The sequence below is a fragment of the Sinocyclocheilus grahami genome, unplaced genomic scaffold (assembly GCF_001515645.1).
Source record: "Sinocyclocheilus grahami isolate Dianchi unplaced genomic scaffold, SAMN03320097.WGS_v1.1 scaffold259.1, whole genome shotgun sequence".
NCBI classification, from domain to species: Eukaryota; Metazoa; Chordata; class Actinopteri; order Cypriniformes; family Cyprinidae; genus Sinocyclocheilus; species Sinocyclocheilus grahami.
In genome coordinates, this window is record NW_015505438.1 from 2,447,511 (window position 1) to 2,463,655 (window position 16,145).

General features: G+C 37.0%; 1 protein-coding gene across 2 annotated transcripts in view; it reads left to right on the top strand.

Moving 5' to 3' along the window:
• The first annotated feature begins 1,596 nt into the window (after positions 1–1,596).
• fnbp1l (formin binding protein 1-like) overlaps positions 1,597–16,145 on the top strand; it is a 60,054-nt gene continuing 45,505 nt past the window's right edge. The window contains exon 1 of one of the 2 annotated variants that reach the window (XM_016290496.1): positions 1,597–1,814. In XM_016290496.1, coding sequence (XP_016145982.1) covers positions 1,791–1,814 — 24 coding nt within the window. In that variant the 5' untranslated portion in view covers positions 1,597–1,790. The remainder of the gene's footprint in view (positions 1,815–16,145) is intronic. The other variant, XM_016290495.1, reaches the window with a different exon arrangement.

Consider the following 16,145-nt stretch of genomic DNA (forward strand, 5'->3'; position numbering starts at 1 on the left):
CTAATGAGCTGATGACCTGAATCAGGTGTGTTTGATTAAGGAGACATGCAAAACGTGCAGTGTTGGGGTGCCTCCAGGACCAGGGTTGGGAACCACTGCTCTAAATCATTGCATAATTTGCCTACACTAACTTGGCTTGTTTTGCTTTTTTTTCTGCCATGGGCAGTGTTTTCTGATATTACATGGTGCCTTTTGTGAGAGATTTAATGTTTTGTGCACTGCAAGGTCATATTAAAGATCTGTTTATGTAAATATGTTTTGCGCTAAAATATACATTAGCAATTTTAAGGTGGCAAATGGGATTTTTCAAGCCTTTATTATCATTCAAGCTGCCCTGTTCAGACATCTGGGTATGTGAGGTGTCCAACTTGAATAGGAAAAAGTGCAATGATCTGTCCTTTACTTAGAAAAAGACAGTGCTTGAAGTCTGGTCTCCTTTTACTGAAAGAGCTCATGAATTTGTTTTGCTTTGTCAGGAATACCTCTCTTGTATAATCACAATAACAGAGAAAAAATATTTTTCGTGTGTGATTTAGCAGTTTGTTCTTTCAAACACATGCAGGTCATCTATTCCATTTCTTATTATGTCTAAAAATGTTTCATTGCCAAACAGCTGAGGGGGAAAAGAGTTAGGGACTGTTAATTACCCAAGTTATTTTCCTTTTACATTTTTGTTTGTCTCTTTTATTTATTTTTGGTTTATTTATTGATGATCTTTTTATGTTGAATCCTGGATCATTTTTTTGGGAGACTCTCTTTTTGTAAGGTCAGATTTCAAGTGCTGAAGAAATATATATACCAAAGGCCACCTCTCAAGTCCTTCAAGTGCAATGAAAATAAAACACTTAATTTTGAATATGTGAATTTAACAGGGATTAAAAAGGCAGAGGTTGACAGATTAACAGTATTTTTTTCTGTTTTGTAAAAAGTATATTTTGTGTGATTCTAATTTAAAGCTTACTTTTAATATTATATTACTGTGAAGTCCTTCCTCAGTGTTACACTTGATGTAAATAATGAATAAAGAAACTGTTGAAACATTGGTTTGAGAGTTTATTTTCTAGTTTTATTAAGTTACTTTTACTTTTTAGTTTAACTTGAATTGAAATAATTAAAACTAAAACTGAAATAAAAAGTTAACTAAGTCTGTGTAGACAACAATATATTTCAGAACACAAGAACTAAAAATTACAAAAACATCAAAATTACTAAAACTTAAAAAAATTGATATAAAAGAATGTATAGTATAATACAGTATATATCAGTATATCAATGATACTAAAATATATATTTTTTAAATCTAGTGTAAAAATTCACATGCAGATTGTACGGCCACATATTAAGAGATTGTGAAGGAAAAAAGTTCATGTTTGATATATAATAATAGATATATTAAATTAATATACATTATTTCATTACATTATTAGATACATTATTTCGTATTACATACATTTGATATATTATATATATTTCACTCTATTGTAATGTAAAAAATCTAAATGACAAAATATGTTTTTTTCTGTGCTCCAGGCAGGTTGTGTGCAGTTATTCAATCTCTCCACTTACAAGCTTTGGTGAATAGGAGGCGCTATTGGACAAACGCATCCTCCATTTCCCCGCGGCGCGGCAGAGGCGCATTGTGTGTCGGAAATGGGAAAACCCTGAGCCGTGAGGTTGTCGCTGCTGGCTTCATTGGAGTATAGAGAGTTACACGACGGCAGAGAGAGGGAAGAACAAGCAACCCTGGAGTTTTAAGCGGCGGAGACGTCAGTTCTTGGAGTTTTTTCGCTATGAGCTGGGGAACGGATCTTTGGGTAAGCACACTTTTCCCATTCCTTGCTCCTTGTGGCCTTTTGTTCACTAACAAACAACTCGGTTTTTGGCATGACTTCAGGAAAGGTGTTCTAGTCAGGCTGTCTTGTGTATTCTCGGTCTGTCCTGCTGGTTTACAAAAACACCTTTACCGCCAGAAACGAAGCCAGAGTTTGATACATTATAACGTTTAGCTTTTAGAATGTATCAAGTTTTATATGTATCACGCGTGACGTTCCGTTTGATTCTAGTGACATCCCAAATCAAACCCTGTCTAAAGGTTTCACACCCAGTTTCGATGACTAAGAAGTGGGGGGAGAGGATCACCATTATCATCTCGTTTTCCTAGTGTACAACCGATATAATATCGTGTATATATGTATTATTAATTTAAGACAAACAACAGTTTCTCCCAGCTGTATCCAGAATCTGTTTCTATTGTTGCTTATTGGTGACAGAGACAATGCAGAAGATGATGTGCCGTAAAAGAGTAACCTGAGGTGAAATCTTCAAATGAAGATATTTGTTTTTTTTTTAATCTACGGGTTCCATTGGCAACGCTTCTGCAGTTTGGTCCCACATCCTTTATTGTCTGGGCTTCGAGTCTGCCATGTTTCATTGACAACAACTCGCGTTAAATAATGAAAAATGCATCGTTTCGGCATAAGCTGAACTATTGAGAGACAATGAAGCGCGTCGAGTGTGTGTGGGTCTGTTACAGGGGTGTTGCCCTTCAGATTGGGCTACTGGACAAAAAGCAGAGGATGTGTGAGGTATTGAAAGATCCCATGCATCATTCTGTGTTTCTGAGGTTTATAGGTTTAATCTAGATGGTTATTTTTGCTGTAACTTTAATTGCTATGCATGGAATTACCAGTTTTGTGATTGGTCGTGCAGATAAATAACTGTAGTTACTTTTTTTGTGAGTGAGTTTATGTTTCTGGTTTCTTATGACACTGTAACTTGACTCATAATGTATTTGCAATTGCCAGGTTTTAAAAGGTTTTGCTAAAGCTCGTTTTATTGTTATTAATAATTTGTATAGTCTTAGGGTTCCTGTTTGTAACATAGTAGCTGGTTTCTAACTGGTTCAAGCTGGTCATTAGCTGGCTGACCAGTAACCATCGTCCAAAATCCAGCTTGACCATCTTAAACTCTTATGACCAGCTGGTAGCTGGTTTGTTGCTGCTTCAAGATGGTCTGTGTGCTTGGACCATCTAAAGACCAGCTAGAATCCAAAAACTATTCAAAACATAGGCTAACTACATCTTATGCTTGAAAATGTATGGCTTTTTAAAATCTTGTATTCTTCCAAACACATTGTCTTGTAATTAAGACATTAATACACAAAAAAAAGACTTTTCCAGCACTTTTCAAGTTGCCACCAATGGAGCAAGTTATACTGTCAACTGAACGTGTGGCTTGTTAGATTGAACAAATTCCAACTTTTACATGTGGCTGGATGTTTGGTGTTGGACATTCGATACTGTATGTTTGGCTTGAATTGGCTGTCTTAATTTCCTGTACCGTAAATCTTTTATGCTGTGAAATATGGCATATCCTCCACAGTGGCGGTGGTCTTTTGTAGATTGTATTCATCTGTAATCCTGTGACAAATCCCTTTGTACATGGAACATGCTGAATAATCATGTTTGTCTGCTTGTCTCATGATGAATGTCTTTTTAACCATAAAATGTGGAAGTATTTTCCATCCGTAGCCTTGGCTCTGATGAATGGAATGCCATTCTATCCTTTAAATACATGTGCACTTTTCATCATGGTTATCCTCAGATGCACTCTGCCATAGATCCATTTGTGCTCTATTAAGAGTTATGTAAACTCAATTAAGATGTTCAATGCCGCTCATTAGGCTATCTGTCAAGTGTTGATTTTGATTTAAAATTAGTGGTGTAACGTCTTGGGTGTGATTGGTTCACACCTTTCAGAATTACCCAATTGTAACTGTAAGACGACTTGTTAGTTCTGAATGCCCTAGAGGATATTAGTGTGACATTTTTGTTGTGCAGATCTGTTATTAGTGCAAAGCGGACTTGAGCTGTGAGAGTTGTGTGGACTTTAATCAAATCAAGAACAAAGAGCTTGATTGAAACTTAATTCTGAGTACGGAAAGCTGACATTTAAACCCACTGTTATTATTAAAGCGGGTTTGTTGCAACTCCTAATGTCATTTATTTGTTTAAAGTCTGTATGATGGTCTCAGAGGAGCCAGTCCAGAGTTCTAATGTGTTGTATTCATCTGTATGGAGTGTGTAGATGGAACTGTCAGTGTGTGCTGTTAAAATAATTGCTTACAGGGCTTGGATGTGGTGATTCAGTCTTTTGTAAAGCAGACTGGTCAGACCTGTTAGTGCTTGTATAGTAATTGTTTAGTCTATGCGTTTCGTGTGTTGTAGTGTTTTAGGTTTCGGAACTGAATTGAATTGGGCAATGTCAGCCAGCAAGTGAGTAGATGAAAATACTTCCTTGTTCTTTGAAATCCAGGATGCCTGTAGCCTCATCATTTTAATATATTTTAATATCTAATTTATACATTTTCAACAGACATTACGTCAGTCTTCGGTGTCACATGATGCTTCAGAAATGATTCTAATATGCCTTTTTTATGATACTTTGATTAATAAAAAGCTCTAAAAATTATTTAAAAAAGAGATTTTTTGTAACATTATAAATGCTTTATTATCATTTTGATAAATTAGATGCATCCATGCTGAAGAAAACAGAATAAAAAAAAAGTTCTGACCCCAAACGCTTGAACAGTAGTGTATGTAAATACAATATTGATAACTAATCAATAAAAGGTTTGCTCATGAAGATACATATACATGATGTATTTATGAGATTTTGAAAGATCAGTTTTTTTTTCCAGTCTTGAATAAACTGACAGATTTAAAATCTTTCAGTAAGAAAGAAAACCTTGTCTATGAAGCTTATAAATATAGGATTGTGAATGTAAATTAACTTATACTTTTTTTTTTTACAGTTATCAAAAGAAGCATTTAGTTCATTTAATATAAGGACTTAAATCATGAGGGAATCTGCTGACAGAGTTTGCTCTTCCTGATCTAAGATCATACACACTTCTTGTAAACAGTCATGTCAAGATTTGACTGAGAATCTTGTTATACATCAGTTTAAAAAGCAACTTCTGTCTTCAGCCCCTGCAGTGACCCAAGACAAAAGGCAGCTGTAGGAGGCTCCTGTCAAGATGGTTCAGTTAAAGGTTATCTGTAGGACTTGAAGGCTGCTTTCTGTTTTTGACTGGTCAGGCTTTTGACAACCTGCCTTTGTGTTTTTACAAATAGCCACAAAACAACCACATTAGCGCTGTTAGCTCCAGCATTTGAACACTGAAATCAAGCAATTGTACATTCAAAACAGGCTCACTCAAGTAAGCTTATGTGATTCGTTTTATCTAACCTTAAAATAACCCCCCAAATGAAAATAAATGCCAGTATTTACTCACCCGCATATCCATTCCAAACCTGCTGTTACTTTGTTTTATTTCATATTTATGCAGCTTTTTCCATGGCAGTTCATAAGTGACCATGGCTGTCAAGCATCAAAAGGCAGGCACCATAAAAATGCAATGTATTCTACATTTTCTTTGAATCAATATGGTATAACCAATATGATTATTGGAACAGATCAAACTTTAATTATGTACTGATTATTGGCCATGCTCTACTGATTCCACAAACAGTTTGGAATGATTTGAGGGTGAATAAATGACACAGTTTTCATTTTGAACTTATTCATTTTAAGAATTTGAGAAGTTTCAGTTGATTGTGGACAGAATTATATATGGATAGACATTATTATATAATTAAAGATAACTCTACAAAGATTCTGAGGTTTTTTCTGCCCCTGTGGGATAGACAATAAAGTTTGATTAACTTAACATTAAATCCATTGACCACTAGTAAGCTCCTTCTTGAACTATTTCCTTTTATTACTTGGTTCTTTCAATTGTATTTTTAGCATAGTGTATAGGTGTTTTTCTACTGATGTTTTTCTTCAGCGATACTATTCAAAGCTTCACAGTTGAGGTGTGCAGATTGCTGGAGCTGGTAATCTTGGATACCTGGAGTTCAGACAGGTCATTATGACCGAGTGCCAAGACTGCTGTCGCTGCCAATATGCCAGTAGATCTATAGACATAAACACATGCTCTGAACATAGTCGTGGGAAAGAGTAAGTCAGGAAACAATTTGCTTAAACCTTTGACCTCCACATTTAGTATGTAAACTTCGGAAAGCCCTCCACATCAGGTTTATTGGCATGTGTGAGTAAGGCTTTGCTTACATATTACATGTGTCTGTGGTGAGAGAACCAGTTTGTGCTTTTGTTGTCACTGACCCAATTTTAACAATGAATGCTGATCATGAATGGATAACTTTGTTTTTCTGCCTTTCGTAGTATGGTTATTATTCAGTTTTTGTGTCCTGTGTCATTGATGATTTGAATGTTTGATAATTGCTCCTGGCCCCTTTTTCCTACTTAATTTTTGGAGTTTTATGCAGTTTTATTTCCTGTTGTTCCTGCCGTAATCAGAACAAACCTCTTAAAGTCATTTCACAGTATCCTTCTTAAACACAAGCTTTCATTTTTGGTTGCAGAGTGAATATCCGCACACAAATGAATCTTTGTAGTATGTAAAGCCCGCTCTTGGCTCTCTCTTCGGCCCCTGGTGCTCTCTGAAAGACCAATAGCTGGGTGCAAATGTCCGTCCATATCATACAACAAAGATTAATTTAGTTTTGAGGTCAGTGTTATCATAACCAAGGGTGCGTAGCTTATTTTTCTGCAGGAATCGACTAATTGGAACATCAAACTTTGGGCTACAACCATTTATTTTTTTTTCACACAGCCAATATTTATGGAGCACGACTCACACAAAATTTAGTTTTGAGGTCAGTGTTATCATAACCAAGGGTGCGTAGCTTATTTTTCTGCAGGAATCGACTAATTGGAACTTCAACCTTTGGGCTACACCCATTTTTTTTTCACACAGCCAATATTTATGGACAAGTTTTGTGCTCCTTGGCCCGGAACCGGAGTTTGAAAAACCGGCAGAACATCCTGTGATCTTCTCTACCAAACCCTTCATGATGGCGCTCCAAAAATAACTGTACTCTGAAGCTCTCCTTTGTCCTTTGCCATAGATTTGGTGGCCTCATCGGAAACAATTAGCCCAGGTTGAAAACCTACATTGAATATGTGGTGCCACTAGGCTCCACTGTTTTGGGTAAACAGTCCCAGATCCCAGATCCTGAATCATTGTGCCCAAACAATGAAGCATTTCATAAGACTAAATGGATATAGGGATCATTTTGGCCTGGGAATTTTCAGAAGTCACTTGTCACATGATGTCTGAGCCATTAATATCAAATTTACATAAGTGGGGAATTCTCTTTTGGTTTGTTTTTAAACCCTCTTACTCACTTCCTTTAGAGGAATAAAATCTGTCATTTTATTCACCCTTATGTTATTCGAAACCTGTATGCTGTCTTGTTTCCATGGAACCCAATGTTCTTTTTTTGAAGAATCCTCACTTCTGTAAATGTAAAATGTTGAAAACAATTATTATTCTTTTTAACACCGTTTTTTGCTGTACATTTCCCCTGAGGGTCTCTGGACCCTGGATTTGAAAATGTATGTTGAATTCGAGTAAAGGCCGGGACACACCAAGCCGACTTTAAAGAACTAGCGGCGACGAAAGCCGACAGTGTTGTCACCTCACGTCGGCAGCGTCAGGCCAAAAAGCTGTGCTCAAACACAACGCACAGACTACAGCCGATGTCAAACTAACACATGCATATTCTGCACATGCATGAGAGGAATTAACTGTCTATATCAGCAGCTATCAATAGTATATATTCGTCATTCAAAAGGAGAAACCGAAACAAAGATATACGAGATAAACGCAGATATACGAAACGAAAAACAAAGCAGCGCTTGCGTCATTCAAAAGGAGAAACCGAAACAAAGATATACGAGATAAACGCAGATATACGAAACGAAAAACGGCCTTACCATTTTGAATATCAGCAACGTTGATAACTTTAATAATTTTAAGCGGCTCATGTTGTTATGAAAACATTCGCATATTAGAATGTTTGGGAATGATCACGTAACATTTAAACAGCCTTCTGTCTGTACCGCCTTCATTTACGTGCTTGTTTTCATCACTTTCGCTTTATTTCTCGGGCACTGACTCATTTGCTAAACTGAACTTCCAATCAGAGCTCTCACTCGCGCCGACGGCCCCGTCGCCGATTCACTGCTGCCGACGTGAGCCCGACGAGAGCCAATGAGTGGAACACACTAAACAAACTAGCCCGACCGTCGCTAGCCGTCGGCCTGACGTTGGCCAACGGCCGACCGTCGGCTTGGCGTGTGTCCCGGCCTTAAGCAAGCATTAAACACTCATCCTGTACAGCTACTTGCTGCTAATGAGCTTCTCTTGCCTTTATCCACTGTTTTCAAAGGATTTTTTTTATGATTCAAGGAGCTACTTGGGAAAAGGTGTCATAAATTCAGCTCAAATCCATTACATTATAGCTCTGTTATGTAACCTGAAGAATGAAGAGGCACTTCAAAACAAACCACCTCACAGGATGCCACTTCTGCACATACTTTTTTTAATAATTCATAAACTCAAGATCTCAGCATTTGGAATTAATTGTTTGCCGTTCTTGAATGGAAAATGAATTCAGCTTTTGCACAGGCAAGCTTGATGAGAATTGGCTCGAAACTGTGTATTGAGGGTAACGGAGTTTATTGTTCACAGACAGCTTCTTTCTCATTTACAGGGCCCCTCAGTCCCCTGACAAATCACACAGGCCTGTTTACAGAAAGAGAGAGAGAAAACACAGGGAACCAGACTGGTCGTTTTGTTGTCACCCGCCTTTTGTTGGATGAAATGCTTTGCATGGAAATGATTCTGGAGCCGTGAGACTGTTGCTTGGAATGGTCAGAATGCACTGGAAATGTACATTTATTCACTTAGATTGGTACGGTAGGGACAGTTTTACAGGGGTTTTTTTCACACGGGGACGGCGTGGTGTATCAAAACAGCTTGAGATTGTTTCTGGTTTCTAACGAGTGAATTGTGGATTTGCATAGGAGAGGAGCGGTTTCCAGGGTAATCCAATAAAATGTATGCATCTCCTAGCGCAGTACGCTAAATTGGCTCTGTGCTGAAATGCACAGCTCAAGTGTCTTTTGTTTTTAATCTAGTTATGCAAGTCAGGTAGCAACTCATTAATCTGTGAGCCTTAACCTGACTGAAAATCTTGGCTCCGTGTTAAGCTTGGATTAAACTCACAGACTGTTAAACAGTCTGGACAAACGTGGCGTGATGGAAGTGCCTGCTGTCCTGGTTTCTAACGAGTGAATTGTGGATTTGCATAGGAGAGGAGCGGTTTCCAGGGTAATCCAATAAAATGTATGCATCTCCTAGCACAGTACGCTAAGTTGGCTCTGTGCTGAAATGCACAGCTCAAGTGTCTTTTGTTTTTAATCTAGTTATGCAAGTCAGGTAGCAACTCATTAATCTGTGAGCCTTAACCTGACTGAAAATCTTGGCTCCCTGTGTTAAGCTTGGATTAAACTCACAGACTGTTAAACAGTCTGGACAAACGTGGCGTGATGGAAGTGCCTGCTGTCTTGAAGTTAATCATTAAAACGAGGTCTATGAGCAACTCTGATAGTTAAAGGCCTGCCCTCATAGATTATACAAGGTGAACAAGAGGGCTTGCTGAGATCTTTAGGAGAACATGTTAAATATCAAATCTGACATCATATATGCATAATAGATTTTAGCTACATGCTATTCATGGTTAAATAGCATTCTGTCATCCTGTCATTTATGATATATGAAAAGACCCAAATGAAGCAAAATGCGTTTCACATGACTGACAGCGCAATTAAAGAACATCCTGTATCATTTTGGAGACTTTGTTCCAGCCTAGTGAGCTGCCCATGTAGGCCGCATTTTAAAGCCTCGCAAAGGTTTACTACTGTCATTTATGATATATGAAAAGACCCAAATGAAGCAAAATGCGTTTCACATGACTGACAGCGCAATTAATCCTGTATCATTTTGGAGACTTTGTTCCAGCCTAGTGAGCTGCCCATGTAGGCCGCATTTTAAAGCCTCGCAAAGGTTTACTATTAAGATGCATTCTTTTAGCACATTGATTATATGTATAATTAATTTAATATTGAAAGGTATGGGAAGTCAAAGTGGAATATAATCCAAAATGTTTGTGGTATTTATTTAATGCTTAGAGTCAAGTATTGTTGGCTTACGCCAGTTTCTGGTGGAATTCAGATGAGTAGCATAATTTTGTGATGCATAAATTTAGCTAAAATATTTGATAAACAAATGTATGCGGCTTGAAGTTTGTAGGACTTTGTCAGTGCCCATTGAGAGTGACGTTTCAATTCTGTGGGAAGATGCAGAAAGATGCAGAGTTATGCAAATCTACTTATTTCAGTTAGGATCCCTAGAAGATTGACTGTAGAGAGCAAGGCATCTCCTAGATGTTGGAATAAAGCCATTGTATTAAGCTGGAGGGGTGTATGTTTGCATTTTAGCTGTGGTAGGTGTGCTTTTATCTGTGTAATCGGGGTCATTTTCATACAGGAAGACAGACAGGAGTTTGGGGGATGGGGGTCTTAATTCTTAGGCTTGCACATGATAGCATTCATTCTCTTTGTGAAGTGTCTTTGTCTCCTAGACCCTCCAGAAGTTTCTAAATCATACTGATGCACTCAAACATGGCTTCTAATGATTTCCAAATGATCTCCCCCTGCGACAGTGCAGCCCTGCACTGTAACTGAAAAATGAACCCCACTATTTTTACATTGGCTCGCATCATCAAGGTCTATTGAAATACTACAGCTGTACATATGTAGCCAAAGTGGAATATAATTGCCTTTTTACTAATTGCCTTTTACTTCTGGAATAAAATTGTTTTTCGATAACCGTAAACTAACGATGGGATCTATTTGTACAAGGCTTTTTGTAATGTCGTCCTCATGTTTTCCTTTTTGCATTGGGGTTGATAACAGAAATAGACATGGCTTTTTAGAAAGAATGCTCTAGGCCTATACTGATAAGATGCGCGTTAAATATCGCATGCGATTTATCGTGCAGCCCTAGTTGAAACTTTTGATGTCAGATTTTACTTGAGGGGGAAAAAAGTTTCTATGTTGCTCTATCTGTTAATCATTTTTATTTATTTATTTTAGAAATTTGCGAACTCGTGTATCAGAATCAGGTTTTTATGGAAGCCCATTTCTGCCACTGAATAAAAAACAGTGCTGTCAAACGATTCATTGCGAATAATCACATCCAAAATAAAAGTTTGTTTACACAATATATTTGTATGTGTTGTGTATATTTTGAATATATTTACATTTATTTACATGTATATATTTATATTCATATAATTTATATCATATATAAATATATTTAATATATAAACAAGTTTTCTTAAATATATACATGAATGTGTGTGTATTTATATAGGCCTATACATATTAAATATAAGCAGTGCACACATATACTATGTAAACAAAAACGTTTATTTTAGATGCAATTAATCGTTTGACAGCACTAATAAAAAAAATTTAGGGAGCTGCGAGTTTTTTCGTTATTTTTCTTGCAATTGGGAGTATATATCATGCAATATTGAGAGAAAAAGTCAGAATTGTGAGATAAAAAGTCGCAATTACCTTTTTCTATTTTTAATTCAGTGGTGGAAATGGGCTTCCATAGGTTTTTCAGAAAGCTGTGGAATAAATAATTATAATTCTAGCCATTATGCAAAATAAATTATCAGCTTTTAGTTTCAACCAAATTGAAGTCCTATGTATGCTCAGTTTTGCATAGTTTATGAATTGTTGTTTGACACTTCAACTGTCTTATTAGAATCAAGCTGGTTGTATTGTTAATCATTTTGGTAATTTGGAGGCAAAAAAGGATTTGTTTTCCAGTCTTTCTTTATTCACCTCGCAGTTTTGCGTATTATGTTTTGACAGGCTAAAATGAGTCGGGCAGGAGGCCTGAATGTCCTGGAGCGCTAGTGCTAAAGCAACCTGCAGCTATAACTGTCCAACACAGAACTGTGTGGGACACAGGAATGCATGACTTGCTGAAACATGACTACAGAAAAACATATCCTTTTGAAAACTTCTCTGCAATGCAAGTACAGTTCATTTGACAGGTGCTAACAAGCGAATAGGTAAATGTTGTCCTCTCTTTTGTCCCTTAAGTCCAGTATAAAGAGCTAACAAGGGGCAAAACCAAGTCCTGTTTCAGACATCATTGGGTTCTCGGTGGTTTAACACTTTTTCATGACAAACCCGAATGTGAAGCCCCTCACAGTCTGGCGCATCCATTCTGCTGGCTTCAACCTGGTGATTGCGTTCAGACTGTGCGGTGTTGGTGGTGTTATGTGGCCTGCTCTATCCTGTTCCTCTACAGGAGAATTTACTCTGGCATATTCAGGGAAACCAGCCTATTCAAATACTGTTGCCTTATGAGTTTACTTATGGTTGAGGTTAAAATTAGTGCTGGTGGTGCGAGTCAGTTGGTTTGGATTGGCTGCTAAAGTATTGTTAAAGATGATGCAATAATTTTCAGCATTTAAATAGTTCCTGCTTAATATCCAGGGACAGCTATAAGTACACTATTTGTACGTTGACTTCCCGGAGGGGTGTAAACACTTTGATGCTTTTAAAACATTGTTCTGTTTGTTTGAACCATCTAACATTTACATTCATGCATTTGGCAAATTGGCAGACTCTTGTATCCAAAGTGACTTACGTTGTATTCAAGGTATTTGGAAAGTTCATGCATTCCCTATTAATCAAAACCATGACCTTGGTGTTGCTATTGCCATGCTGTGGTTTTTGAGCTTCTGCCTTAACCAGTGGCGTGAGTATCAAACTTTTTATCTGAGCAATGGAAGATGGGGGTGACCAGGATATGTGGGTGTTGGTGTTTAGGAAGCCTTTTTGGTGCTTCTAGCATCACAGAAACAACACACTTTACCTTTAAATAGAGATAAAGTGATTGTGGTGTTATTCTATGTTGTCCATTATGTGTCCTTATCCTGCTTGTCTCCAATGAAGGAAGGAAGCCATTCCTTGCCTCACCCAGCGTACTGGAGGTTTAATTGATTGCGGATGTTTGGAACATCTTTTCTTTCTTTCTTGGTGCTCATGGAAGAGGATCTGTAACAGCAGTTATTAGAATGAAGTTAAGCTTTTAAGTGTTGGCTGCTGTGTGTGGCAGTTATAACATGCCATGGCTGACACATCTCTGTGGGATGGAGAGTGTGAAGTGCCGTCTCCAAACACGCTTCTTTAGCACATCCAGTGACGTGCATTCAGTTCCAAACCACATGCAAACTATGGAACTATGAAAATGCATGAAGTTTTGTGGTCATTATACAGAATGTGTTGGAGACTTGTCTGAGGAATTTCTTAAGGTATCAAAACATTAATGAACATGTATTTGATTTGCTATTTGTACTACTCCCAAAAACTCTGGTCAGAAAAACAAGTTGTCTCACCCCAATCTCATGCCATCGGTTGAGCTCACGTTGCTATTCGAGATGCTCAGAAAAAGCTTTTTTGAGATGAGCCTACAGTGGCTTGCTTTTTTGAAATAAATTTTTATTTAGCAAGGATGAATTAAAGTATGCAGCTTATGATAATAATAAGAAAAGCTTCTTGTGCACCAAACAGCATATTAGAAAGATTTCTGAAGGATCTGAAAGGCTCCTAAAAATTCAGCTTTGCTGTCACAGAAATAAATTAATACGGTTTAAAATGTATTAAAATATTTTTAAATGTTAAAATAGCAAATTATATTAATTAATATTTCATAATATTACTGTTATCAAAACTGTTTAAATCATCTTTAATGTCATTGTTGGTGGTATTGCACAACAGATCATGTTATCTCATCCGGCTTGTAACTGTTAGCAGAGAAAATGTTTTTTCTCGAGCTATTTAGCTGTAGAGACATGATTGTGCAGTTGTTCACTGCTCAGTGGGCTGTTTTGTAGCGAGACAGAAAATGAAGTGTCCCTCAGTGCAAAGGATAATCAGTGTTAGAGCATGCTGTAATGGTTTTAAAAGCGTGTGTCAGCCTTAAGTCACAAGGCAGTGAACCAACTCCCTTTTTACACGCGCACACACACACACACACACACACACGTCTCCTTCAGACTGGCATGCCTTTAAAGTCTTTTAATCTTGAACACCAGACCTTAACAAAGTTTCTCCTCGGGGTACAGAGGGATGTGACCATGTTAGAAGGGATGTAGGTGGTTTTGGGTAAATTTTTAGCAAGTCTTCAGAAGCAGCGAGATGAAAGAGACTGTCTGTGATGTGAGGCGCTTACAGCTACGGGAAGAGTGTGAATCTGAAGTGTAGAGAAATATGAGATATGACAGGCATATGAGTTGTAGGCTGTGTTTCCTGCAGGATTTTCGTCTTTCTTCATTTCCATCACCACAGCATGATGACGTCCTAATGTTCTGCATTCCATGTCAGGTGCTTACAGACAGGTCTGGCTGAAATGATGGCTCGGACAAACGTGCACTACATGACGTTTTATTGGGACTGATTCATGGCAATTTCCTTTTGGAAACGGACCAAAAAAACCATGTGGCTCTGAAACCCTTCTGACACGCAGAGTGTGCAAATTATACTGCCTTGTGTGGAGTCCCTTTGACTCATTGCTGAAAAATATGAGTGCACCTTTTAATAAACTATAGCTGTTTTATCTACTGCTTGTTGGCTATGATAAGATTAAATGTCCCTTGAACATAGAGGTTACAACATATATGAATGTAGTCATTCTCAAATGTGATTTTAGATTTATCAATTTATTTGTGAGAAAGTGATGTAATGTTAAACTTCTCCATAACTGTTCTGATGAAGAAACAAACTCACCTACATATTGGCACCTACACTCTTAAAAAATAAAGGTGCTTAAAAGACTTAACAGTGATGCCATAGAAGAACCATTTTTGGTGCCATAAAGAACCATTCAGTCAAAGGCTCTTTAAAAAACAATCTCTTTTTTTACTTACCTTTTTATAATCTTTCGCCACAATTAACCTTTTGTGAAACCATTTAGACAAAAATAGAGTGTGATTTTAGATTTATCAATTTATTTGTGAGAAAGTGATGTAATGTTAAACTTCTCCATAACTGTTCTGATGAAGAAACAAACTCACCTACATATTGGCACCTACACTCTTAAAAATAAAGGTGCTTAAAAGACTTAACAGCGATGCCATAGAAGAACCATTTTTGGTGCCATAAAGAACCATTCAGTCAAAGGCTCTTTAAAAAACAATCTCTTTTTTTACCTTTTTATAATCTTTCGCCACAATTAACCTTTTGTGAAACCATTTAGACAAAAATAGAAATGCACCGATTGCAATTTTCTTGGATTCCGATTTCCGATTTTTTGGAAGTGTGACCTGCCGATACCGATTTTGCCGATTCCAATTTTCTTTCTAAGAACTATCATTGACAGCATATACAAACAAAAATCTATGCAAATTTCAATGCAAAAATTATTTACATAATAAAAGAAATTATTAATCATTACAATGATTCCCCCAATCTGGACTAAGTTACAGATTTTCTCTCACTTAAACAACTCTCAAAATAAAGTGCTCTGTGACTGGAAAGAGGAAGAAATGGTTAACTTAAAATGAGTTGCTGTATGTAACAAAACAGATGTAATTTCCCACTATGTTTAAATGGTAATTTTCCCCCCTAACCTTATTAAATGTCATCTTTCACATCAAATTCTTACTTTGTTTCAATTAATTCAGTTAGAATAATAAGAAACTGTAGAGTTGTTACCATTCAAATGAAATTAGTATTAACAAACTCTATCTTACCAATGCTGAGGAAACAGAAGCTGCATCTGAAGTGGCATTAGATGCATTTACATAGACAGTTTGATGAAGCTGAGGTTAATGTTTTACATATTTTTTAAGCATACAAATAAATGTTGAAAAAAATGCAATAATACTTTTAAATATGTCTAAACCACTAGTAGGTGGCGGCAAATGTCTGTTTTAATGAGTGAGTCACAGAGTTGTTACCATTCAAATGAAATTAGTATTAACAAACTCTATCTTACCAATGCTGAGGAAACAGAAACTGCATCTGAAGTGGCATTAGATGCATTTACATAGACAGTTTGATGAAGCTGAGGTTAATGTTTTACATATTTTTTAAACATACAAATAAATGTTGAAAAAAAT